We start from the raw sequence: 26,739 nt of genomic DNA on the forward strand, positions 1-26,739 counted from the left end.
CGGAGCACCCGGGCCAGGGTTCCCTGGGCTTTTCGCTCCAGGCACAAACTTCCACATTCATGATTTCCTTTTGCAAATGCTGTCAGGGAGGAGAAGCCTTGGGCTGGGGGCTGCCTCTCTGCCCATCTGCCCCTGCTGCTTGTGCAAGCCCCGTTCCCACTCCTGGAGCTTATGCAAGATCCTGAAGTGTGTGTGGAGGGGGGAGGGGGTGCAAAGTGGATGGGAGCGAGAACAGCTGCTGTCCCTTTAAATCTGTTTGTTTGGCAACCATGCCCCCCTCCCTTGTCTCACTGCAGCTTTCAATCCCTAAGCGAGCCAAAGGGCTTCCTCTGCAGGAAAGGAAGGGAAATGCCTGGGAGGAGGAGGCGGTGGCGAGCCCTGGCCAGTGCGCTGCGATCACAGAGGTACCCTACAAGCTGCCTGCAACCGCGCTCAGCCTTGCCAGGCTAAGCATGGAGCAGGGCGCAGGCTGCTAGAGGCTTTGAGCGCTTCCCGAGCCCACTCTCTGCCCTCCCTCCCCCAGCCAAAGAGGCTCCGGCCACTACTGACTAGTTCTCCCCTCCCTTCCCCGTCCCGTGGGCTGGCCACACCGGCCCCACGGCCCAACCGGCCCCACGCCCCAACTTCTCCTCCAGCGGCTCGGGGTGAAGGAGGCGCGCGCGAGCCAGGCTGGCGGGACCATGATCTGAGGGCGAGCGCGCCGAAAGTTGGGGCCGGCTGTGGAAGATGAGCCACGCAGGTGAGCGCCGGGGAGCGGGGCCAGGTCTGGACAGAGGGGCTGCAAAGTGCAAAGGGCTCGCGGCGGGCAGAGGGGGAACCTGGTTCGCGCTCAGCGCGCGCGGTGCCTGGGGAGGCGGATTGGAGACGGGGGCGCTCCCCTTCTCTCCAGCAGCTGGGCGGGTAAGAGAGGGTCGCCTCGCCCTGCATGGCCCCGCGAAAGTTGAGGGCGCCGCAGGGCCCCGGGCAGAGCGGCTCCTTCTCCCACTCAACTCTCTCCGTTCCCCTTTCTTGCCCCTTCACCCCCTTCCCGTCTTGGCTTTTGTTTCCCATCTGGCAAATCAGAGGCAACGAAAGGGGGCTTGTTGGAAGGGGGTGGGGGAAAGAGGCACATTGTCTTCCACTCAGGAATAACGGCCCGGCCCGGCTGGAGATGCGCTGGGTGAGACCTGCCCAGCAGCACCGGCGCTAGCCAAGCGGAGTAGGAAGGTCACTAGAAGGGAGAGGCCGCCTGGCGACGCGCTGCAGGGGAAGGGACGGGCGAGGTCGGGAGAAACTCTTGAGCAGCCTGGAAAGTTGACACCTCAGTGCCGGAGCCCTCGGGGCTGTTTTAGCCCCTTGCTGACTTCACGGCAACTTGGGAGATGCCCAACTTTCCCCCTGCTCCTCGGCGGGCAGCCTGCTGGGAGAGGAAAGAAGCGCCGCTTTGCTGGACCGCGGGGTTGGTTGCGCGGATCCTGTCTGACTGCGGGTTGTTTTGCGGTTGACTTTGTGAGGTGATTTGCGGTTTGGCTGAATGGGGGAGGGTCTGGCTCTCCGGGGGGCTGCGTGCAGGTGAAGTAAACGAGGCATTTTTAACCGGCAAGATCCCAGCGTGGAACGCACCTGAGTGACCGAGCAAGGGCGCGCCCGAACCGTGCGCTCCAGAGCGGTCGGGTTTTCAGAGCACCCAGAGAGTCATTTATTGTCACACAAGAGTTGGCGCTGGGTATCTCTGGCCCTTTCGCCCCTCTAGTCTCCTGTCCGAGTTCCCAAAGCCAGTCCAGGGAGACCCTTACCGGCAGAGGGCACAAGTATTATTATAGGGGTTTACCAGGCGGAATCTCTTTGCCTTCTTAGGGCACAGATTTTCAACACGGCTGAAGTGAGCTCCCATTTAGGCTCCTAAAGGAAAAGGGTAGATTTCGGCTACTTCTAGACTGCAGGCTTCTTTCGAAAGAGAGCATCTAGACTGCAACCACTTCTTTCGAAAAAGCAAGCCGCACCTAGCGGGATGCAGTCTGGAGGTAGCCCAAGTCAGTCTGGATGCTCTCTTTCGAAAAAGCCCTGTTTGCATTTAATAATGCCTTTTTTCAAATGAGCACTTTTGAAAAAAGGCGTTATTCGTTGTAAAATGAGGTTAACCGTGGTCAAAAAAACCACCATAAGTAAATCAATTTAATTTCAAAAGAACGTGGCGGCAGTCTAGATGCAGGGAAAGCTTTTTCAAAAAAAGGCCAATTTTTTTGAAAAAAACCCACTGTAGTCTAGACACACCCGAAGAGATCTTCCAGAAAAACTTCTTCCAAAAGAGAGCATCCACACTGCCAAAGCACATTAAAAAAGCGATCTGCTGTTTCGAAAGAGCATCCACACAGAATGGACGCTATCTCACATTTAAGCTGTAATTACTATGGATGGAGTGGCCACCAGGGAACCTGTGCTTTTCCCCCTTCCTTCTTCTTTAGAAAGAACTCCCTTTTCCCCATCCACACATGCCTTTTTCCAAAAGAGCTCTTTTGGAAAAAGGCTTCTTCTTCATAGAATGAGGATGACCAATGTTGGAAAAACCCCTCTGCTCTTTTGATTTTCTTTTGGAAGAACACAATTGCAGTGTGGACATAATTGAAGATTTTTTGGAAAAAATGGCTGTTTTCCCAAAAAAATTCTGTAGTGTAGACATACCCTTTGAGAAATGCTCAGCACCTAGCCACTCCCCACAGGAGCTATTGGGCGCTGAGCAGGGCTGGGAACAAGGGAAGGGCTCATTCTGAACATTTTCTAAAGAAAAAAAGCTTCTTTTTTTTTTAAAAAAAGGCAGAATTTTCTTGGTTTTTAACAACATTTTTTTTGTGGTTGGTGTTTTTCCCTCCTTTCATCTTTGTATTTTTTCTATTGGAAAAAGGGAGGAGGAAAAATACTAAACCCCACATTTTCTAAAATTAAAAAGGTTTTGTTTTGTATTGAACAATAGGAATGTTTTGGCCAAAATGATAATTTTCCACAAGTTCCAAACTCTATTGTTGACTGGAGGGAGAAAGGGAGTCAGTGAAAACCTGCCATCAGTTCTAGCACTGAGCTTTTGAAAATACAGCACCATAGCCTGTGCTTTTTGAGCAGTAACAGGTCTCCTACCCGAGTCTCCCCCTCTTCCATTTTGTTTCATTCCCCCAGATTGTGAAGGCTGTTCAGTGCCATGCTGGAGATGATACACCATGGTGCCCAGACGTTTCCCTGACACAGTCATATTCACTTTCAGACCCACAATGTGTTAGGAACTGTGAACTGGTGTTCTACCAAACTAAAGTCTTTACAGATTTCCTTTGGGGTGGCGGTTGCATTTTCTCCGCCCACTCAAAAAGTAACATATTAATTATTTTTTACTAACTCTCTTTGGACTCTTTTCTGCATTGTGCCAGAAAAGCTCATTGCAAGTTTAGCCATCTAGTGAAGAATGGCTTTTGGCACTGGTTTAAAAATGTCATCTCGGCATAATTTAATACACAGGGACTTCAACTTGATCCCTATAGTGTACACTTTCAGCACTACCAGGCTTATTACTTTATAAGGCCACTAGTTTTATCAGCAATAATTGTTATTTGATCCCCTGCACCATAAAGACTATATCCATCAGTGTGAAGCATAAATCTCCATTGAATTCTAAGAAGAGTTTTACTTTATTAACTGACACAGGTTCAGGTGTTCCAATATTATTTATATGACAGCAGCAACTAGTGGACCTGTCAAGATCAAAGTCCCACAGTGCTTGGCACTGTACTACTCATATTAGGACATTGTCTATGACCCAAATAATTTACAGTCTTCCTAGACAAGGGGGAAAGGAAACATGATTATTACCATAGATGGGGAATTGAGGCAGACCAAGATTAAGTGATTTGTTCAAGGAAGTCCATAGAAGAGCCAAAAATTGGAACCAGATTACCTCAGATCCCGTCCAATCCTTAACCACAAAACCATCCTCCCTCTAATTCAGGGGTTCTCAAATTACATTGCAATGAAACTCTCTTCTGACAACAAACATTACTGCACGACCACAGGAAGAGGGACCAAAACCTGGGCTCGCCATCAAGCTCCGCCACCCTGGCAGGGGGGCCAAAGATGAAGGCCAAGGACTTCAGTTCCAGTCTGGTGGGCTGTATCCTCGACGCTGTTGCCCAGAGATGATGCATTTGGGCTTCAGAACCAGGCTCAAGTAGAGGCCAGCCCTGGTGACCCATTAAAACAGGGCTGTGACCCACTTTGGGGTCCCGACTCATAGTTTGAGAACTCCTGCTCTATTTATTCAGTTGCTTCACGGGTAACTGAAATTGGGCAATGCAAAAGGAAAATTACAATTAAAAAAACACCAAAACACTTCAAGATGTTAAAATAATGTAAAAGCCACCAGATATAGCTTGGGAAATTTTTATTGAATATAATAAATAATTAAACTAATTTAGGAAATCTTTAGGACACTTCCAGAATACCCTCTCTTTAACTTGAAGCCATATCTTACTGCCATAGACTTTCATGAAACACTCCTATGGATATCAATGGGAGTTCAGCATATGAAAAGATAAGAGGATATAAACTCTCTGTTTTTGCAGACTGGGTTTCCTGTTGGGAAGCAGCTGTAAAACTGCAGCTTTCATTGAGACACCAGAGCCATTTACAGTTATTGAGATTTTAAACTAATGGCACTGATCATTTGGATGCACATTTTGTGCATGTATTTTTTCTAGATATCCAGTCTAAGCCACCAATCCTGCATGTATCTGGAGGTGCATAACTTTTCAACCCAGTGAAACAATGGTACCACTCACATGAGTAATGTTCCAGATAATCAGAGCTTTTGGTATTAGAATTAATAATTTCCCTTTAAAAGCAGGTTTTACCATTCAAATGGTGCACATGAGCTTTACACTGTTTCATGCCCAGTGTACGAGTGGGGCACCGGCCCATCCTAGTCAGACGCGGACTTAGCCGCCCACCCTCGTATTTCCCCGCCCAGGGTAGGTCCTCAGTATTCTCTCTTTGCTCTCGCCCCGGCATCAGGCACTTGGTTTGGCTGTTATTGCCGGGACATGACGGTAGGGGGGCCTGGGCCTGCCCTCTCTCACAGGCCCCAGCCCAGGGCCCTAAGGACAGGTTCGGTAGATCCTGTCCAGCCGGTGGGGCTAGCGCCCGCAACTCACCAGCTCACTGGCTCCAAGCCCCGCCCTGGGCTACTTCCTACCCCGCAGTCCTTCTCAGGTTCTGTTGCCGTCCCTGTGAGACCCGGCCCACACCGTGGGCCTCCCTTCTCGGGTGTTTCCTCTCCCAGGCGTCCTTCGCCCTCCCCGGCTGACTCCCTTCCAGGTTTAAACGCTACGCTGGCGTCCTTCTGGCGTGACGTCACCAGCCACACACGTCTCAGCTGGCGTGTAGCTCCACCTGGCCTCAGCGCACCGGCTGGCGCGCCTCTCCAGCCCCTCCCCCACCTCTCAGCTGAGCGGCGGCAGCAGTACAGGGGCTGCACGTAACCCGCGCTTCCTGGGCCACCCCCAGGAGCGCAAGCGCGACCGCAGGGTCAGTGCAGGGCGGGTCTGCCTCCGCAGGGTGGAGGCTGCCCGTCCCGTCACACCCAGCAACGCTTCTCTACAGGATGGTATATAATTGCATTATATTTATGAATGGCAGCATTAAAGTTCTGTAGTAAGAGAAAGTTGAAACCTATTGATTTGTTATTCCAAAGTCATAAACCATGGATCCCTATCTCAGAATAACTGCATTATAATGTCTCAGAGGGGCAGTCATGTTAGTTTGTACCTTTAAAAATGAGTAGTTCCTGTGGCACCTTGGAAATCCAGAACAGGAAGGCTGAGTTTCAGGTAGTCTCAAGGTGCCACAGGCCCATTCATTGTACTGTAACACATTTTATCATGGCAGAGTGGTATGTGCTCTGAAATCGAGGGTGCTAAAATTCCAATTAGGTAATTTTGTCTTTTAAAAATTATTTAAAGAGAATTATGGCCTTTTTTAAGATTCAGATCTGCCACTTAATTGGGTATTCTGGAGATCTTATTTCAAACACAGTCAGGTGGGGCCTGATCTAAGCCCATGGAAATCTGCTGAATTTTGACAGGCCCTTGAAGCACAGACTCTAATGATGTCACTCTCCCATCTCTGTATCCTTCTTTTTCTGTTTTTTTTTCTCTTCAGCATCTGAGGAAGTGAGTTGTATCTCACAAAAGCTTATGCCCTAATACCCTAATGAATTTGTTAGTCTTTAAAGTGCCACTGGATTCTTTGTTGTTTAGGCTCTTATAAGTGTGAGTAAAATTTTAAATGACTTAGGGTCCTCAGTCCCACTGAAAACTTTACCTAAATCACCCTACCTCACTTTCGCTTATTTCAAATGGTTTGAAACACACAGTGAGAGACCCATAAAACAATAACAGATCCATAGTCAGCAGTGTGAAATTAATGATCTCTTGGAGTTATTTACTGTACATCCTGCAGTCCTGGTGATGACAACTCCAGTGGTTTACAACATGAATGGAGTCCCCTCAATGGAATTACACTTTCCTTGTAAATCACTCTAGCTCATCTGATTTAATCTCAGTAACGTATCAGAGCAGGTGTCACAGCATATGTTACATATTTATCTAAATTCTGAATGATAGTAAAACGATTTATCTAGAAAGGCCTATTAAACACTGGTTTATTGACTGGTTAGAGTAGCCTGCAGAATGATAACTGCCATTTGAGACCTAGCGCTTCAGACTGGAGATGAAATAAATGAGGTTTAGGTCTCTGTTCTTGGCTTACTTTATGCATCACATAGCATGCAGCATTATTTGGGATAGGGAGGGTAGATGGGGGATGGGGTTGTTAACAATAGGCTGACCAGCTAAGAAGCTAACATTGATTTCAGAAATTTAACACCTCCTGTATTCAGGATGACACTTTGTGAGAGTTATTTCAATAAAGGTTCTATCTCAGCTCCGTCATTCTCTCCTCCGAACAGTGTTGTCTTAAATTGTATGCACACCAGGCTCACAACTCAGACACCCACCAGTTAGCTAACCTGACAGAGACACAGGAACAGAACATTTCTATCCAAGCATTATTCAAGTGAAAGCATCACTTTAGCATACACACAAGAGGGCAGATTCATTCCTTGGCCTGCTCCATTAAAGGCTGTGGAAGTAAGCCAAGGGATGTAGTTAATGCCTTATCACAATCCATTACTGGTAAATACCTTGCTTTCTATTTTGATCATAGCTGTATCTATTTGAGCAATACACTTGTAAATACAGGTATGGGGAGCAAATTACAGCTGTGCAGTTGAGCATTTTGATTGATTTTGGTAACTCAAGGAAAGGAGCAGAGGAGAGCAAACACATGACAGTAACTAAGAGACCACTATCAGTTTTATGGCCAGCTGGAGAGACACATACATGCCTCCTTTCCTGCTTATGGAAAGTACTCTGAACTTTCCAGGCTACGCTTTGGGACTCATGTGTATTGCTGCATTTTATTCAGGTCCAGAATGTTATGATATGACAGATTCAAAGCATGACCCAATTTTCCATTGCTCCACCAGAGTGTTGAGAGAGAAAACAAAGGAACAATTCCATGTCATTGTTTCACCCTGTGTTAGGGATGTAATAGTGTCGTTGATTAACTGATTAACCGATAAGCAAAAACTTGTCAGTTAATGCTATAGACTACATACATTTCTCCACCCCCCCCGTCCTTGCCAGTAAGTATTTTAGCAGGCTGGCCAGCAGCCCAGCTTAGTCCTGGCTTGTGCCAGGTCTGGGACCTACCCCTGCTGCGGCTCTGCATTTAAAGTGTATTAGGAGGCAGGTGGGCAGGCAGCCCAATTCAGTCCTGGCTCATGCCGAATCCGGGAGCTCATCTCCCTTCCCCTCCAAACAGAGCTGCTACCCCACGCTGCTGTCTCTGTATCTGAGGCAGCAGCACAGGTGACAGGCACCCCATTCACAAGGGGAGCTGTTTTTTAAAATGGCTTTGTACAGCACCTAGGAGAGTAGAGTCCTAAGCCTTTGGCTTGGGGCTCCCACACGTGATGGTCATACAAATAATAATTCTGCTGAGAGATGAGAAAGAATATTTCAATAACATGAATGTGCAGAGGGCCTGAACTGCCTACGTGGCTGATTGTCACACTGTTCCATATTGTAGACCACTCCTTAAAACAGAGGTGCTTTCATAGATAGGCTTTTATCCTTCCTTCCCTGAATCATCCATATTCCTTATAACAATTACAGTGTTTGGCTACATGAAATGAAGATGAGTGTGCTTCGAAGTTATGGGTGATTCTTTCAGTTTATATTTGTACTACTTATTCCTTTTCCCCTTGGGAAGGAATATGTTCATGTGAAAGCTGCCCAAGTCACAAACCTGATTTAATTCTAGGAAGAGTTTATAGGTTTGCTTTATAAAGGTAACTGAACAGTTATAGCAGATTTTTGTAAGGCAGTTGACTCAGTGCCACCTGGCATTCTGATTAAAAAACTAACACTGTGTGATACGAATAAAGTACATCTAGGGATGACAAATGTTAGCCAGGCCCACATAACTGGGGAAAGGGTCTTGAAAAGCAAAAACTCAGAAAAGGATTTAAGTTGAACAGTGGACAAGCAACTCAACATGAATTCCCAAGTTCAGTGCAGTGGGGAAGAGGGCTAATGACATCCTTGGTTGTATAAATAAATGAATGAATAGGAGGATGGCGGTGATTTTGGCTCTGTGTATGGCATTGGTGAGACTGATCCTGAAATACAGTTCTGGTGTCTTCATTTTTAAAAGGTTGCTGAAAAATAAGAGTGCAGAAAAAAGCTACAAAAATGATTCAAGGACTGGAGAAAATGCCTTATAATGAGAACTGCCAAAAATAAGATTAAGAGGTGACTTGATTACAATGTCTAAGTATCTTCATGGGAAAAATCTACTTGGTACTAAAGAGCTATTTAATGTAATGGAAAAGGCATAACAAGAACAAATAACTGGAAACTGAAGCCAGATAAATTAAAGTTGGAAATTAGGGACACATTTTTAATAGTGAAAATGATTAATCAGTGGCACAGACTACCAAGGAACATGGTGGATTCTCCATTTCTTGATCAAGGCTGGATGCTTTTCTAGAAAATACGCTTTAGTCCAGTGGTTCCCAACCTTTTTGATACCAGGGACTGGTAAACCCATTCACAGAATGTTGGCAGATCGGCAACATTTCATTTGCACATTAATTATGCAAATAATGAATGTTCAAATATGCAAATAAAATGTTAGCGGTCCACCAAAAGCCCCAGCATCCAGAGTCCCCCAGTGCCAGCTCTAACCTCTAGAGCCCCCAACCCTTCCACTCCCTGCCAGTGCCAGACACTGACCCCAGGGTCCCCTGCACCCAATACCCCCAGTGCTAGCCCTCTGTCCTTTAGAGCCTCCCACTACCAGACCCCCCAATGCCAGCCTCCTGTTTCCATAGTGTCCCCCAGTCCCTCACATTAGCCCTGTCCCCAGAGCCCCCCAGTACCAGCCCTGCCCCTGTATCCTCCCCCACTACTAGCCAAGCCCCCGGAAACCCCCAGTGCCAGGCCGGCCCTCATAGTCCCCTCACTACTAACCCCCTCAAGTGCCAGTGCCCCACCTCTTAGAGCCCCCTACTCCCAGAGCTCCCCAGCACTAGCCCTGCCCTCAGAGTCCCCAGTGCCTGCCCCGCCCCCCTCACTTAGCCCTGCACTGCCTCCCAGCCACCTGCTGAGCGCTGCTGTCTGGGTCACAGCTGCTCTAAGGCTGCAGTGCTGGGCTCCATGTGGCCCTCCCACTGGGCAGCAAAGCACTCTTCTGCAGTGGGGAAGAGACCCTGCTCCTTCCCTGCCAGGCCTGGCAACAGCCCAGCCCCTGATACACCCACGGGATCGGTGGTGTCTGCAGCACAAGCAACAGGGGCAGGTGCACGTTTCTGGAGTTCCTCCCCAGGCCATTAACAGTCAGGTTTAGAGAAGCAGGGTCACTCAGCCCATGCGTGTCTTGGGCTTACGGCACCCACCTGACAGCCGGGCTGTACTAGCCCCCCTGACACCCACTGGTTTGAGTCAGGGAGCCCGGCTCCCCTGCACAACACCAACCAGCACTGCCAGCTGCAGCACCCTGGGGGTATGTCTACACTACCCTCCTAGTTCGAACTAGGAGGGTAATGTAGGCATACCGCACTTGCAAATGAAGCCCGGGATTTGAATTTCCCGGGCTTCATTTGCATAAGCGGGGAGCCGCCATTTTTAAAACCCCGCTGGTTCGAACCCCGTGCAGCGCGGCTACACGGGGCTCGAACTAGGTAGTTCGAACTAGGTAGTTCCACGAGGTGTACCGGTAGTTCGGAATAGGAATCCTAGTTCGAACTACCTAGTTCGAGCCCCATGTAGCCGCGCTGCACGGGGTTCGAACCAGCGGGGTTTTAAAAATGGCGGCTCCCCGCTTATGCAAATGAAGCCCGGGAAATTCAAATCCCGGGCTTCATTTGCAAGTGCGGTATGCCTACATTACCCCGCTAGTTCGAACTAGCGGGGTAGTGTAGACATACCCTGGGATGTTAGGAGGCAGCCAGATATGTGGTGCAGGCCGGAGCCAACAGGGGAGACCCCGCAGCAGAAGCTGGGCCCTGCCGGAGGAGGGGTGGAAATTGCAGACACCTAGTGCAGCTCCCCGGGGACTCTAACCTGATCCTCCTCAGTAATATCGAGAAAGGCTGGGACTGCTTGTGGCTGCAAAGGCTCCACTACCTGGTCTCAAACATGCCACCTGCAATGGGAAGGACATGGGGAAGCTGCCTGCCACGCAGCCCCACCAGCCGGGCCATGTGGCTACCACTGTGTGGCTGCCACCCATAGGGACAGCCTCACTGAGGGCTGGCTTCAGCTGCGGCACACAGGGCCACCTGCAGCACCACACACCGTGGGGGTGGGGAGGAGAATTTTTAGTGTATGAGCAGGCACGCACCTTATACGGAATGGAACTCCCCAGAGGATGGGGTTCATTAGCAGTTGGGGGCATGGCCTGGCAGAATGCCAGGGCCTAGCTGGCAGGTGTTTGTGGCCCACAACTGGTCCACAGACCGGTGGTTGGGAACCGCTGCTTTAGTCAAACACAAGTTACTAGATTTGGTACAGGGATAAATGGGTAAAATGTAGTGGCTTGTGATACACAGGAGGTTAGACTTGATGTTCTAATGGCCCCTTCTGGCTCTAAGCTTTGTCAATCTATGCACTATAGAGTTTGGTCTGTCTTCTTCTGCACTGTCTCTGCAGTTTTGGGTTGTCTGCATATTTGCTCATGGTTGAGTTTATCTCAAAAAAACATCCATAGAAACCTCCAGCACAAGAGATGGAGCTGTCATATTGGGTACATAGAAGTGCTTGAATTTCTGTGGGGCACAAAATACCTTTTGGAAATCTAAAAGATTCCTGAACTGGATCCTAGACACCAACAACCTGGGCTGTTGCTAACAGCATCTTGAAGACTAAGGTTGCTTCTCCCTTGTAGCCAAAGCAGTGCTACAGACCACAGCTCAAGAATCAGGCTAAAAAGTCTAGACTGAAGGCTTTTTGCGCAAGAAACTTTTGTCGGAAGAGATCTTCCGCAAAAACTTCTTGCACAAGAGCACATCCACACTGCAAAAGCTCATCGAAAAAGTGATGTGCTTTTGCGAAAGAGAGCATCCAGACTGCATGGATGCTCTCGAAAGAAAGCATTGATTGGCTACCAGGGCACCTATGCGTCTTCCTCTTTCGATGCAAAAAACCCCTCTTCCCCGTCCACACGTGGCTTTTTGCAAAAGAACTTTCGCAAAAAGGCTTTTTCCTCGTTAAAAGAGAAATACCAATTGCTCAAAAACTCCTCTGTTCTTTCGATTTACTGTCAATTTACTGTTGAAAGAATATACTTGCAGTGTGGATGCCATTTTTCTGCAAAAACTCTGTAGTGTAGTCATAGCTTCATAGGTCTTGAACATTTACAAATGTGCCTGCTTTGCTTGAAATATCAGCAGTCAACTGGATGTTCTAACCAAGTCCACCAAGTCCCTGATGGCTTTGTATGTTCCACTTTATACTGTAAGGTAATATGAAACCATGTTCATTTTGGCAAATTACCAGGTTTGGAGAATGTGAGCAAATGGATGTTTTGCAAAGGTGTGAATGGCTGCACACTGAAGAACACTTTCCCTCCCTTTTCTTGCCATCCAGCTCTAGCACAGAACAGCTCCAAAGGGGCTCAAGGGCAAATCTATGTATCATTTAAAAGATCTTTGGGATGATGGCAGTGTGGTTTGGATGCCATTACAGAACACTGCCATTCACTCCCTGATGACTCAGCTGCTGGTCAGGGATTGTCATTTAATGTGCATTGTGAATGGGATGCAACCCTGCTGGAATGTATACTCTCCAAGAGGAAGGTAGTCAAGTAGAGGAAGAAGCAGTGCTTGACTAGGAAGCTTCAAACAATAAAGGGAGGAGAAAACTGAAAGAGCATCTGGTCCCAAACAGCTTCCCGTAGGTACTGGGTGTCTCTCCCTCTCAACGACAAAGATGCCCAACTTAAAATAAACATGCATATTTATTATTTATAAACAAGCACATTTCTTATGGCATAATATTATTTTTGCCCTTTAAAAAATGGTGTTAGAAGCCTCTTAAGTGTCTCAGATGCCAACGGAAGCAGAAACAAACATACCCAAAGTGGAATTGCCCTGATCATCAAAGGCTCATGGGGATCCATTGTACTGGGACAGATCTGCTTTTATTTCATGATTTAAAAACAAAAATAAACATTTGTGCAAAAAAAAAGTAAGTAAATAGTTTCATAAGCTCTATGAAGGGCCAAAGCAACACAGTGAGCAGTTAGAACAGAGAGAGGAAGCATCCTGAAGTGAACAAAGGCTGGCACTGTGGGAAAATTAGTTCACTGATTACTACCAAGTACTATGAACAAGGCAACTGAAGGGCTAGGCTGGTAATCACTAAATCCACACAATATTTTGAAATTTGTGTAAGGCAGTCCCCGAGTTACGCGGATCCGACTTATGTCGGATCTGCAGTTACGAACGGGGCTTTTCTCGCCCCGGAGGACGGGAGCGGCGGAACGCCCAGATGCGCCGCGGTCCGCCGCCCCCGTCCTCTGGGGCGAGAAAAGCTGCTCCCCGTCTCCCTGATCTGCAGGGAGACGGGGAGCAAAGCCACGGAGCACGCCCGCAGCAAGACAGCCCAGGCGCACCGCGGCTGTCCCACTGCGGGCGTGCTCCAAGGCTTTGCTCCCCGTCTCCCTGCAGACCAGGGAGACGGGGAGCAAAGCCTTGGAGCACGCCCGCAGCGCGACAGCCCAAGCGCGCCCAGGCTGTCCCGCTGCGGGCGTGCTCCAAGGCTTTGCTCCCCATCTCCCTGGTCTGACTAGCAGACCAGGGAGATGGGGAGCAAAGCCTCGGAGCACGCCAGCAGTGGGACAGCCGCGGTGCGCCTGGACTGTACCGCTGCCCGCGTGCTCTGTGGCTTTGCTCCGCGTCTGCCAGGTCAGCAGACCAGGGAGACGGAGCAAAGCCGTGGAGGACTTGGACGGTCCCGCCACCCCCATCTCCCTGGTCTGCTGGGGGGGGGGGGGTGCAGCTAGTGCCCCCCCCCCCCCAGCAGACCAGGCTTTTCTTGCCTACCCCTGGGGTAGAGCAGCTGGGGGCTGCCGGGTTGGTCCCGCAGCACCGCTCCGGACCAACCCGGCAACACCCCAGCTGCTCTGCCCCAGGCATCCTGATTCAGCCGCTGCTGGTCAGTTTCAGCAGCAGCTGAATCAGGACGCCTGGGGCAGAGCAGCTGGGGTGCTGCTGGGTTGCTCCAGTAGAGCCGAGGAGCCGCGCTACTGGAGCACCCCAGCTGCTCTGCCCCAGGCGTCCCCAAGTCAGCCGCTGCTGAAACTGACCAGCGGCTGACTACAGGAAGCCTGAGGCAGAGTTGCTCTGCCCCAGGCTTCCTGGAATCAGCCGCTGATCAGTTTCAGCAGCAGCTGACTTGGGGATGCCTGGGTTTCTTAAGTTGAATCTGTATGTAAGTCAGAACTGGCGTCCAGATTCAACTGCGGTTGAAACTGATCAGTTTCAGCAGCGGCTGACGCCAGATCCGACTTACATACAGATTCAACTTAAGAACAAACCTACAGTCCCTATCTTGTACGTAACCCGGGGACTGCCTGTATATGGAAATTATTTAAGAATAACAAAATACCTGTTAAAATACATGAATAAAAGGGTGCACATCAAGCTGAAAAAATAATTGACAGCTATGTATGTACTTCTAGAAATGCATCTCCTAAAAAGGCATCAGATGGACAGATAGAAAATCCTCTAGCCAGATTCAAATACATTCTGTCTCCCTTCTGTTGGATACAGTATTCTTTACTTCCTGTGTCAAACTGATTCATTGAGTTATTGCTAGGGGTGCCAGGTGTCCGGTTTTGAACCAGACAGTCAAGTGTTTGAGCTTTTTGTTCAGGAAACAAATTGAGAAAATATAAATGAGCAAATACAAATGTCCGGTATTTTCTAAATGAGATGTAATGTAGATTGTGATGTAATGTCAAGTGTGTCTGGTATTTTTGTTGAAACCATCTGGCAACCCTAGCCGCTGATTGCTTTGGTGATGGTGAAGTTATTTCATTCCAAACGTTTTGTTAAGTGCTTTGGCATGAACAGTTATCTATAAACAGTAAACCATTATTAGTCATACAACCTGATCAGTAGCAGCAGAAGGCAATATGGTGAGGGAGAAAACACAACTATATTTGAAACTGAAATTATATAGTTTTCGCTTCTTACTGCACAGCCAGTTTTAATCCTCTCTTCTCCCCTCCCCTCCCCCACTCTTTACATCCCCTCTCCTATATATCAGTATTTCTTTTCAAATCCTCTGAGGCAAGCTACTTCCTTCAACATGTATGTTTTGTGGCTTGATCTGGAATGTCTCTTAGCTCCTTCAAAACAGCTGGGCACACAGTTGATTTGATTGCTATCTTCATCTCAAATGAAAACTAAGGATGTAGAGGACTGGATCAGCTGAAACATCTCAGGATCAGCTGAGAGGCAGATAACTTGTCTCTCTCTTGTTTTATGAGGTGTCATCCCTCACTTTTCACCCAAGTCTCTAGCCCAGATTATCATGGGGAAGTGATCAAGGTAAAGAGTGATTTCCTCTGCTGATGGACCTGAACATGATGGAATTCTCCAGGGACCATCAAGATGTGGCTTTATGATTCTGTGAAGATTGTTTTCTGAGAAAAACAAAGAATGCAAACCAATAGTGTCAACCCACACATTAGAAGCCGTTGCAGCAAGGGTAGAGATTTCAGAAATAAAACCTCCAGTCATGTTTCTGAAAATCCAATAAATTTAATATACATTTATGGCTAATAACAATGTTTACTTATGCATATGTCTCAGCCTTTTAATTTATTTATTTTAAGAAAAAGAACTCTGGTTGCAGAACATTGTGGGACAGTATTGTTACCAGCAAAGGCACACTAGTAAGCTACATTTGGTGTGGGGCCAACTAGATGGTAAATGACTTTGTCCCAGAAGGTGGTCCGACCTGGAAACCATTGTATCTGTCACCGGTGGATTTCTCCAGTCCAGAATAAACACAGACTCCAATATCCAATTTAAAAGATATATAGTATACAACAGATAACAGCATAAGAATAAACCCAGAACACAACACTGTAAAAGAAAATCAACCCCTCACCCTCTGAAATAATAGGGGATAGCACAGTTAAGCAGAGAACATAAACTATACTCAGTGGGTGCATCTAGACTGGCAAGATTTTGCGCAAAAGCACTTGCTTTTGCACAAAAACTTGCCAGCTGTCTACACTGACCACTTGAATTTGCGCAAGAGCACTGACTTTGTAATGTACAAAATCAGTGCTTCTTGCGCAAATACTTTCACGCTCCCGCTCAGGGATAAGCCCTCTTGTGCAAGAATACTTGCGCAAGAGGGCCAGTGTACACAGGCACCTTAATTTTTTGTGCAAGAAAGCCCGATGGCTAAAATGGCCATCAGAGCTTTCTTGCGCAAAAGCGCATCTAGATTGGCATGGATGCTTTTGCGCAAAAGCACTTTTTGTGCAAAAGCATCCTTGCCAATCTAGACGCTCTTTTGCGGAAATACTTTTAACGGAAAAACTTTTCCGTTAAAAGTATTTCCGCAAAATTATGCCAGTCTAGACGCAGCCAGTCTGTCTAGGATCAGGATTGAGGTGACAGCCGAGGCTCAGGACCTGCTACCCGTTGGCTTGACAGCCTCAGGGGAGGAACACTGAGGAGTCCAGAGGTGTTACTCTGTGGAGGTAGGTAGCTGGGGTCCACCATACTGGGCAATCGCCACAGTGGTGGGCCGAAGCACCCTGTGAGTAGCTGGAGATAGTGATCTGTCCCAAAGTAGGTCCCGGGCCTTCATCACAGTCTCAGGAACAGCAGGCTGCTTACGGCCAGGCAGTTAAATGAACCGAACCAAGCGAGTGAAGATAGAACCAACCCGATCTCTTCTGTGGCTCGTGTTTATAAAGGTCCCAAGGCGGGAAAACCACAGGAGCATTTCTAGTGCACAAAATGTTGTTGGGTGCAAACAAATCAGTGCCGAGTGCAGATCTTCACATTATGTGCAGCACCGTGGTGCAGTGTGCACAGCCATGTGCCGTGTGCAGATGTTAGAGTTTTGGTGACAAAAGTCTTTTAGCTCCTTTGGGTTCCATTTTAAATGTCCCTCAGCCCACAAACTCCATTTTGGATTATTATGTCCTTATAATTATAATGTCCCAGATCTTGATTCATGACTAACAGGCAACAGTATCATATAAAACCTTACATGTGAGCAAAACATTTTGTTGAATGGTGTTATCAGTGTATTCTGAGTTTGTAAATCATGCTATTTTTTATTAAAAATGGGGCACTAGAGAGGTTATGGGCTAAGAATTCTTTCAGTATTAGGCTGTTGAGTCTATGAATGGTTGAAGTTGTCACCTTCTGTTGGCTATTCAGTGGTCCAGCTTGCATATGTTCTTCATAGCTAAAAACGGTCTTCACTTTCCAGAGCCATCCATGTGAAGCTTTTATGAGCATCAGAATGTATTTTAAATAAGGGAGAATTGCTTGCCGTGTGAGATTATCATTTAGATCAGAGGTGGGGAACTTTTTTGGGTCAGAGCCCACTGACATTCAGAAAAATTAGTCAGGGGCCGCACACACAAAACTCTCACAGACAAGGCACCTGACTAAGAAGAAGAAAAACACTCCCCACATTCTCTTCACACACCAGAGGCTGGGGGGCCCAGCATAGTAGATTTTGTATTCTCCAGCCCCATAGTGGGGCAGCGGGAGGCTCGAGTGCTAGCACAGGTTCCCCAATGCAGGGCGGGAGGGGGCTAAACCACAGGGGCCAGATACAGGCAAGCCTGGGGCGGCATCCAGGCCTTAGGGCCTGAGGTTCCACATCCTTGATTTACATTGTTGTTGTCTTCTGAATAGTGAAGCAACTGAAGAAGTTATACATTCTGAAAACTGAACTTAAGTTGACACCAATTACCTCTCTTGATTTTAGGGTACAAGGATTTCATTCAGTGCTCAGCTACATAATTAATGTAAAGACTGAACCAAGCCTTTAGAAATTCTTTTCACCCTGGGTGAATAAATTAGTTGACCAGCAAATAACATATCATTCAGTTTTTCATTATCAGTCAACATAGTAAAGGTGGGAGAATAGATTTTGTGGTTTGGGCTGGTAAATGTGCTATGTTCGTTTTGCAAGTCTGAATTAACCATTTAATTATTAGCAGGACACTGAGTGTCGGATTTGTTTTGCAGTCTACAGTGCAGATAAAAACATCACTACAAATTGTACTTCATTTTTATGGATTAAAACAAGAGCTGGTCAAAAAAATTGAAAAACTGATTTTATAGATAAATGTGTGCCCCACTAAACATTTGTAAGCGTCTTCTTTCCACTGAAACTTTGGATTTTTAATTGGAAATCTGAACATCCAAAACTTTAAAAAAAATGGTTAAAACCCCAAATTTCATTTTTGAAATATTGAAACATTTTGTTTCTACATTTGTGACTGAAATGAAAATGTTGACATTCATGAACTGATGTGATTTTGTCTGGCACAGTCTGATATTAAACTTTGTCCTCCTGAGTGGTTGCAGTGCTTCCTGGGAGCTGTAGTTCAGTGCTTCCTGCCACCATTCTCCTCACTGATGATCTGCACTACAATTCTAGTCAAAATTACTATAAACAAGTAAAGTTAATTGTGGTAGGTTTTCTGATATCTTCAGTGCCATTATGTTTCTCCTAATTCAGTGAATAGATATTTGTTGAAACCAGGATGGCAAACTGCTAATATGGCTTTTCTTTGTTTCTTTTCCAGACTTCACAAAACCACCACTAGCACCGAAACCAAAGATTATCAGTCCTCTTTCTTCAGTGGCTGTCTCCAGATTTCCTCCTTCATTGTCAAGACCTGATATTCTTCATAATCCAAACTCTATGTCTAGAGGTCCAAAACCTCCCATTGCTCCCAAGCCAAAACTCTCAGCTGACTCTGAGGGGAGATCTAGTGTTTATACCAACAATAACCTAAATAAATTCACAAATGGAAAACTGATATGTCCAGATGGAGAGCTGAATGAAGGAAATCAGTGCAACACTGAGTGCTCGGAAGCTGAAGCTGGTGATGAATACATCGTAGTTCCTGAAGTCCAGCTGACTGATAAAGACTGTGATGACTTTGAACATGTGCATGACCAGTGTTTAGAGTCCTCTGCAGAGAATGAGGTCTTAGAAGCAGCAGGGGAAGAAGAGGATCATAGCATTGCTAATGATGAGGAAATGTGTAATCCAGAAATAACTGAAGCCCAGGACAATGACTCTTCAGATACTATTGAACCTGTGGAACTGGACTCAGATGGATCAACAGAAATGAGAGACTATGACAGATCTGAAGCATTTAATCAAGTGTCTTCAGAAGCACCTGAAGTAGAAGATGTTGCTTCTAAGAATATAGATGAAGAAGTGGACTGTGTAGATGACCCTGAAAACTATTTCAAAGGTGAGGCTAAAGAAACGTTTAATAACCTCGATCTGGTAAAGGACAATAATGAATATAACTTGGAAAACTGTAAGATTCTGAATGGAGATGAGGACTTGAAGGGCAATATCTGTGAAGACATTATTCTAACACATTTATCTGTAGATGAGCCAACAGCAGAAGAGAATGATGAACTGTCCCAAAATTTAGAAAATGAGATAGCAAATGATGACATGGAAGTGAATCCAGCAAATAGTAGTGATCTGGATGATAATGCAGAGTCTGTATTGAGTACAGAAATAGAAATAATACATTATAGTTGTGCAAATTCTGATGATGTTGATGGAGGAGAAACAGACATTGGGTTAGGACTGAAAGAAAATGAGGCAGAGGAGGATTTGGGAGGCTCCATCAATGAAACTGCAGCTGAAGAAGAGGAAGTAAGTCCAGATAGTGACAAAGAAACAAATGTAGAAAAGGAAGAATATCTAGATGATGGTTACCAAACCATTGAAATTAAAAGTGAGGAGGAAACATCAGAAACAACATGTGAGGCTAGAGAAGACTCTGGAAAAGAGGAAGAAGTGAAGGCAGAGAATTTAGATGATAGCTGTCAAATTGTTCCTTTTGAGAGTGAATGCAATGATGATGTAATTGATTCACCCCAAGAAAATTTAGGTGAGAATTTGCAATTTGAAAGGACTTATTTGAATAATGATAGCCAGCTCTCTAGCCCTCACACTGTTAGTGAGCCAGAGCTGGAAGTGGAATGTAAATCAAATGTACTTGTTGAAGATTGTGGTGACTATGAATGTTTTGTGGGAAAACCTGAATCAGATGAGCAAATGCTTGAAGGCAATACAGCCAGTAGTAGCTTTGAAGAAAGCTCCCCAAATCCATGTGAACAAGCATCAGTTGAGGATAAATACCAAACAGAAGAAGAATTAGTTGGATATGATCAAAGCAAATGTAAAGCAGACTGTGATTGTAAACATGAGTGTAGCGAGTATCTAGCAGTCCCTGAAGTGGTAATTGTACCTGAGGAAAGAGAAACAACCAGTGATTCTCTAGACGATCCTTATGTGTTGCCTGCAGAGAATGCAACCCCACATGTTAGAGAAGTGAGGCAGACTGAATTAGAAGATATTCTATGTGATCACAGCATAAGAGAAGAACTCACTGTAGACACTGAAAACAGCTTGCTATCCATTGATCGAAAAAATATGGTCACTAGAACAAGGTCACTCTCTGGGAAAGTGCCTGGCTACGTGCCAGAAACTGTTCCAGAGGAAACTGGACCAGAAACGGATGTACAGTCCTCAAATAATGACTCTATGACTGAATATTTAACCAATAACTTACTGCCATTGGAAGGAAAACCAATGGAAGTCAATAGGGCCTTACCAGCCAAGTCAAGACGTTTTATTTTATACCCACGGTCTTTCTCGGTAGAAGGGAGAGATATGCCAGTCTCTGTTCACAGAGAAACTGATAGACCTACCCTGGATGAAAATAGAATAAAGAGGACAGATGACAACCTCTCTTTGCCCTGTGTAATTGGTTCTTCAGGAAGCTTTTCACAGAGAAATCACCTTTCGTCAAGTGGTTTGTCCACTCCATCCTCAGTTGTTGATATACCACCTCCTTTTGAACTAGCCTGTATAACCAAAAAGCCAATCACTAAAAGTTCCCCCTCGCTTTTAATAGAAAGCGAATCGCCTGATAAGTACACCAAGAAGAAGAAATCATCTTTTAAGAAGTTCCTCACTCTAAAATTCAAGAAAAAGACAGAAAATAAGGTCCATGTGGATGTTAATGTTTCCTCTTCAAGGTCCTCTTCAGAGTCAAGCTATCATGGGCCTGCTAGGATTATGGAACTGGACAGAAGGAGTTTGAATAGCTCACCTCAGCTAAAGTCCCATGCTGGGAAGCTGCGAGCTTCTGAGTCTCCTTCCACTGTTCTTTTCTACAAGGATGGTAAAAGAAAAGGGACACCCAAAACATTTAGCAGAAGTGTGTCAAGGGTGGAGTCCTTTGAGGATCGATCCAGACCTCCTTTCATGCCACTCCCTTTAACCAAACCTAGATCTATTTCATTCCCTAATGCTGACACTTCTGACTATGAAAACATTCCAGCTGTTAGTTCTGATTATGAAAATATACAAATTCCTCCTCGAAGACCAACCAGGGCAGGAACTTTTACAGAATTTTTTGAAGATCCCAGTAGGGCATTATCTGCTGCTAATGAGAATGATGGCTATGTGGATATGAGCAGCTTCACAGCCTTTGAGAACAAGCAGCAAACCACAGACCAGGAAACAGAAAGGTACTATAGTAAATTATTATGTAAGACCTGCTAGCCTTGACCAACCAAGACTTCTGTTAGGTGTCATAGGCAGACCCTCTGTTTTGCTTGGCTTATTCTCCTTGTTCAGGCAGTGTTTTCGAGAAAGAGTTTGGAAGAGTACAAGATAAACCATTATCAGTGATAAGAGACTAAATTAAGATGTATTGAAACTCTTTTTAGTAAACACTTACTAAAAACCCAGTGGAATTGGATGATTGTATCTGGGTAGAGGGCATAAGTCAAACAAAGTTCATTTTAAAATAATCATTTTACTCTGATGGATCTATTTTTTATGAGCAATATTTCTGAGCTCTTGTTTGAATGGAATTTATTACAGATATGATCTGTCTTACTATGTCTGGAATCTCTGCTTTCATTTAATCATTCTCACCAATTTCCATATGCAACATTGTGTACTTAATTTATCCTTCAAAGTACAGCAATTAAATATGGACCAAAAATGCCAAGCAAACCAGGACCTAATCTGAAGAGTCTATTCATTTATTAAATTGCTTAAAAATCTTTCATTATGGACTCTTGGCAGCTTCTGACTTCTGAATGAATTACATAAATGATTTGTCTGAAACAGCCCGTGTTGCATTTTGTGATTTTAGCTTCACTACTTGTTCATTTGCAAAAAACAAACGAACAAACAAAACCCAAAATGAACTGATCCAAATTCTTCTCAGTTACACTGGTGCAACTCTTTTGAAGATGTCTGTATTCTCTTTGATATTCCCTATTATCATTTTATAATCATATTATAGCTTGAAGCTACTGGGATGGAATTAGTGTAAAGGAGAAGGGAATTTATCCCACTGGTTCCAGTTAGAACAGATAAAGGGGAAACAAAGGAAAAGCAGCTGAATGAAAAATGGGGGTAGGGAGGTAAAGAAATGAATTAAAATCTTCCAACCACGTTTTTAACATACCTTTTGTTTTTCTTTCCTATCTGAGCTGTTTCACACTCATGTTTTCACTTTTTCATTATCTCCTTTTCCCACACATTTTGCATGAACAGGAAATCAAAATATTAATTGCTTGGGGAAGCTCATGTTAGTCAGGTTTCTCTAATTATACACTAGTCATTTTACTTTCAACAGTGCTGTTTCCATTGAAAAAACTGGAATTTGCTTTGAAACTGGGCCACTGGCTTGTATCAGTGACATACCACCCATTTTGGGTTATTCTTTAAGGCAACAATACTGAACTATGTAAATTGCTATGACTTAGACATATGTGTTGCCAGGGAAATGCCAATCAGAACTGGTTCAATGAAGTTTTGAGATCAAGGCTCAAACATGATATTTCAGGTTGTTTGTTTTGTGTGTTGTTTCTGACACTAAGGGAGAAATGAAAATTGGACATTCCTGAATAGCCCCTTTCTCAATTAGAAGGCTGTCTGGGAGGCAGAAATGTGTATGTTGCTAACAAGTTTTTATTGAGCTTCATTCATGTATTCAGTGATGTACAAAACAGAAAAAGACCATGCCCAAGATGAATTATCAAATAGATAAACAATATAGTTCAGTTATGTAATGCCCTGGATTAGACCAGAATAGTCTAATTTAAAAACAGTGTAATTGAACATATTGTGTGTGTGTGTGTGTGTGTGTGTGTGTGAATGTTACACACACATACATAGTTAGTATATTTATTATTAAATTGGTGCTTCTTAAAATGGACTTTAAGGGATATAAATTTTAGAATAATATCAAATCATATGAGAAGTAACCCTGCCACAGAAAGCTTCACGATGTTAACTTAAAATTCTTTGGCCTGCTTTTCTTATGATGCTTATTGCACTTATCTGAGATGGTGACTGCTTTGATACAATATACATGTAATACATGTGGCACTTCCTGTTATCAATGTATTCATCTCCATGGTGTTGATGTCTATTGGTGTATACTGTATATTGGTGCTACATATTTGATGAATAAATCAGAACAAATCTTCATTAAAGCTTCAAAGAAGAAAATTTGAAAAGGATACAGAATTATAATAATCCAGAAATCACCACTTTGCAAATGCCTGTGATTGGGTGGGGGACATTGAAACTGATAGATGAGAAGATTCACTTTTTAATTTAATCTTTTTTAAAATAAAAGCCGTATGAAGTAGATTTAAACTAATAATTTTTAATTAGATGCAATCAAATTTCTAGAAAGAGCTCAATAATGCAAGTATGCTGGAAATACATCTTATCTTACAATTACCATTGTGAAGCTAGTGTTTGGAATATTGCCCCCTGAAGGGCAGTTACTGTACATCCCCCAAATTTAACTATGGGGTATTAATAATTAAAATCTGATTCAGAAATGCAACAATATAGATGGTCATTAGCACACTGCGCTCTGGGAAAAGGAGTTAGCCACATGTGGAACCAGCCTTTTAGGCCTCTCAAAACCCCTTAACCATGAATTCTTCCTGACCTGAAAAGCCAAGAAATGTACATTTCAGCTTTCACTTAATTTTTAAAAAGGAAGATTTTAGGCCTTCTCTTTTGCAGAGATGGCCTTGAGCAATGTAAATGATATAAAATGACTGCTAGAGTTAAAAGGAACAGATACCCAGGCTCTATATCAGAAGCAGGAAGCTGCTCTGGTCTGATCACCCCCTGCCACGTACACACATTTTGGGCTAGGTCCTTCACTGATGCCAGCAAAGCTACACCTATTTACAACTAGCTGAAGAGATGGCTTGTTAAGGAAAATGAATTATGTTTTCATTAAGTATGGGGTGTATTCCAAAGAACCATTTCATTAGCCCTCCACAGAACCCTTCCTTTGCCTACACCATGTGGCATAATAATGGTAAAAAAAAAAAAAAAAAAACAGCTGTCATTTTGGGGAGGGAAACCAGATGTAGCAAACACTCATTTCACAGGCTCTCTGGTCACAAAACTTCAGGGGAAACAGCAGGGCACAGTATTGCCACTGTATTTTTAGAGCGATGGCAAAAAAAATGGTGCAAGTTAAGCATCTGCCATAACTGCATTTCCATCCTACTCTTCCTGCCACCAGGGTTTATCACTTGGCTCTAACAAATTTCCTAGGCTCAAATAGCCCCTGTTGAGTCCGTGTTCAAAAAGTTGGGGGGAAGCAAAAGGAAGCGATCAGCAGCTCCACCACATGCTCTCACCTGGAGGTTCAAACTTCCTGGGTAGGGGTGAGCTGGGAAGACACTGTCCCTCCTGGGCATTGTCCACCCAAATGTTCATAGGGTTCCCATCCACAATGGTGACCCATTCTGTTCACAGAGAGCCATAGTGAGAGGACTGAGGGTAGCCAGCAGCAGGGACTATATGGGACTGGTTTCTGGAAAGAGTCTTGATGTTGCCGTGCTACATGGTATGAGGAGTAGTGTGAGACCCAGTGCTTCTGTGTAGCTGCCCCAAGACCCCTGGCATTTCCTAGTAAGTCTCACAGGATATGAGGATTTGGAAGGCCAAGCACTAATCCTCTAATGTGATGGTTGGAACAAAGTCCAGGTTCCTTTCCACAGATGTCTTTATGGAAGGGGACAATCTGGTCGTTTGTTTGCTCAGCTATTCCTGTCTCAGTGAATTAAATGCATCACTCTCAGGGTATGTCTACACTACCCCCCTAGTTCGAACTAGGGGGGTAGTGTAGACATACACTCTATGGGCTCCCCTACCCAAGTAAGTGAGGGTAAGCCTGGGAATTAATCTATCACTAGGACTTTTAGAGAAAGCTGGTGCCATCAGGGGATGGTTTCTAAGAATAAAGCAAGTGGAACTGGGCCTTTGATTTGCCAGATCGATCTGGGTATTTGCTCAGTGATCAGCGAGCAAGGTGGCTCAGGTAAAATATAGAACATTTAAACTGAATACAGCCTTTAACTTTGCAAAGCACCTGCAGCCTCTGTGAAGTCACTGCCTGGTAATGCAATTCCACATGGATATTCCCTACCACCACTGACTATACACACATGCTGGGCTTAAAAGCAGCAGGCTCAGGTACCACAATAAGTAAATACAGAAAAGACGCAAGGGTTCTGTCAGCTCAAGTAGCTCCAAAAATCTAAAAATTACTCAAGTGTCAGATCCCAGTTACATGCTAGGCAGAGCTGTTATGGTCTACAAATCACTTCAGATACATTAAAAAAGCAGATATAACGTTACATTGGAACAATTGGTTTTAACAGCTAAAAAGAGCATATAGTTCTTGATTTCTTCAACACTGATTCTCTTCCATAGGAGATTTCCCCTCACATGCTTTTTAATTATGAAGTGCATTTAGTGGTGGTGACAGGTACAGGCCTGATTGCCCTGCTGAATGAAGTCACAGCAAAAGACCAGTGGCACTATTGGCAGTGGAAATGCATGCTTCCCCCAATCCACCTAGCAGGAAGAGGGATCATCAATGTGGTGAGAAGGTACTTTAATCTTCAGATTATGTTTATTCCTCTGCCTCTATGATTAATTTACCAACAGAGAGTCTAATTGACTAGCATCACTGGTGATGATGGTTTTGTGTTACTGACACTGGCCACTAGGAAGTGGCCTGAAACCATCATCTCCCTTTCACGCAGGTCACCAAACAGTTATCAAATGGTACAAATGGTTAATCATTGCTGTCTGGGGGCAGTTTGAGATTCACAAGCTAGTGGGAGATGATCTCCTTGGTGGGGCCCCAAACCAATCCAATGACTTTTTCCCTTTTCCCATTTGTGATTAACACTAAAAAGGCTCCAACAAGAAAAGTCACACAAAAATATACTTAAAGGGTGAAATTCAACCCATGGAAGTGAACCTGCATAACAGCTTGTGCACTTCACAATGCATTTAAATTGGGTGAAATTAATTTAATCCACGGTGATGAATTTCACCCAAACAGCATTAAGAACCTAGTTTTGACCAACAATCGGAAAGCTGCATCCTCCGCTCTCCCTGTTGTTCCTTGAAACTGCCAGCACATATATTATATAAGATAAAATCACTCTCTCTTTGGAGACTGAGTACGGTGCCCAAGTGCAGTATGCTAAGGCTAAAGTGCAGGTAGAGAGATAATCCATGCAATGGATGTTCCAGCATAAGTGATGTACATTTAGAAACAGCCAAACCAAGGAAAGGATGATCAATGTTTGTGTACTGAAGGGGGCGAGAAACATACTGGAATTGTATAGCTCATTGGCCTAATAATAAATACAGTGTATCACTATTGTTGATGTATCAGATAGGTGTACAATCTGTTAATGTCTGCAACAGACTAGCTGTCTTGAAAACAGAATGTTCTTAAAAACATTTCAAAGGGACATGGTTG

The 26,739-nt window shown here is 44.8% G+C and overlaps 1 protein-coding gene across 5 annotated transcripts in view; it reads left to right on the plus strand.

Annotated features, from left to right (window-relative positions):
* The first annotated feature begins 215 nt into the window (after window positions 1-215).
* The window catches only part of FGD5 (FYVE, RhoGEF and PH domain containing 5), a 183,181-nt gene continuing 156,657 nt past the window's right edge, over window positions 216-26,739 (plus strand). For 2 of the 5 annotated variants that reach the window (XM_025189558.3, XM_025189555.3), the window contains exons 1-2: window positions 216-739; window positions 18,445-21,430. In XM_025189558.3, the coding sequence (XP_025045343.3) occupies window positions 727-739; window positions 18,445-21,430 (2,999 nt within the window). In that variant the 5' untranslated portion in view covers window positions 216-726. The remainder of the gene's footprint in view (window positions 740-18,444; window positions 21,431-26,739) is intronic. The other 3 variants (XM_025189554.3, XM_006132847.5, XM_006132845.5) reach the window with 3 other exon arrangements.

This window comes from Pelodiscus sinensis, chromosome 11 (genome assembly GCF_052426305.1).
Source record: "Pelodiscus sinensis isolate ZL-2025 chromosome 11, ASM5242630v1, whole genome shotgun sequence".
NCBI classification, from domain to species: domain Eukaryota; kingdom Metazoa; phylum Chordata; order Testudines; family Trionychidae; genus Pelodiscus; species Pelodiscus sinensis.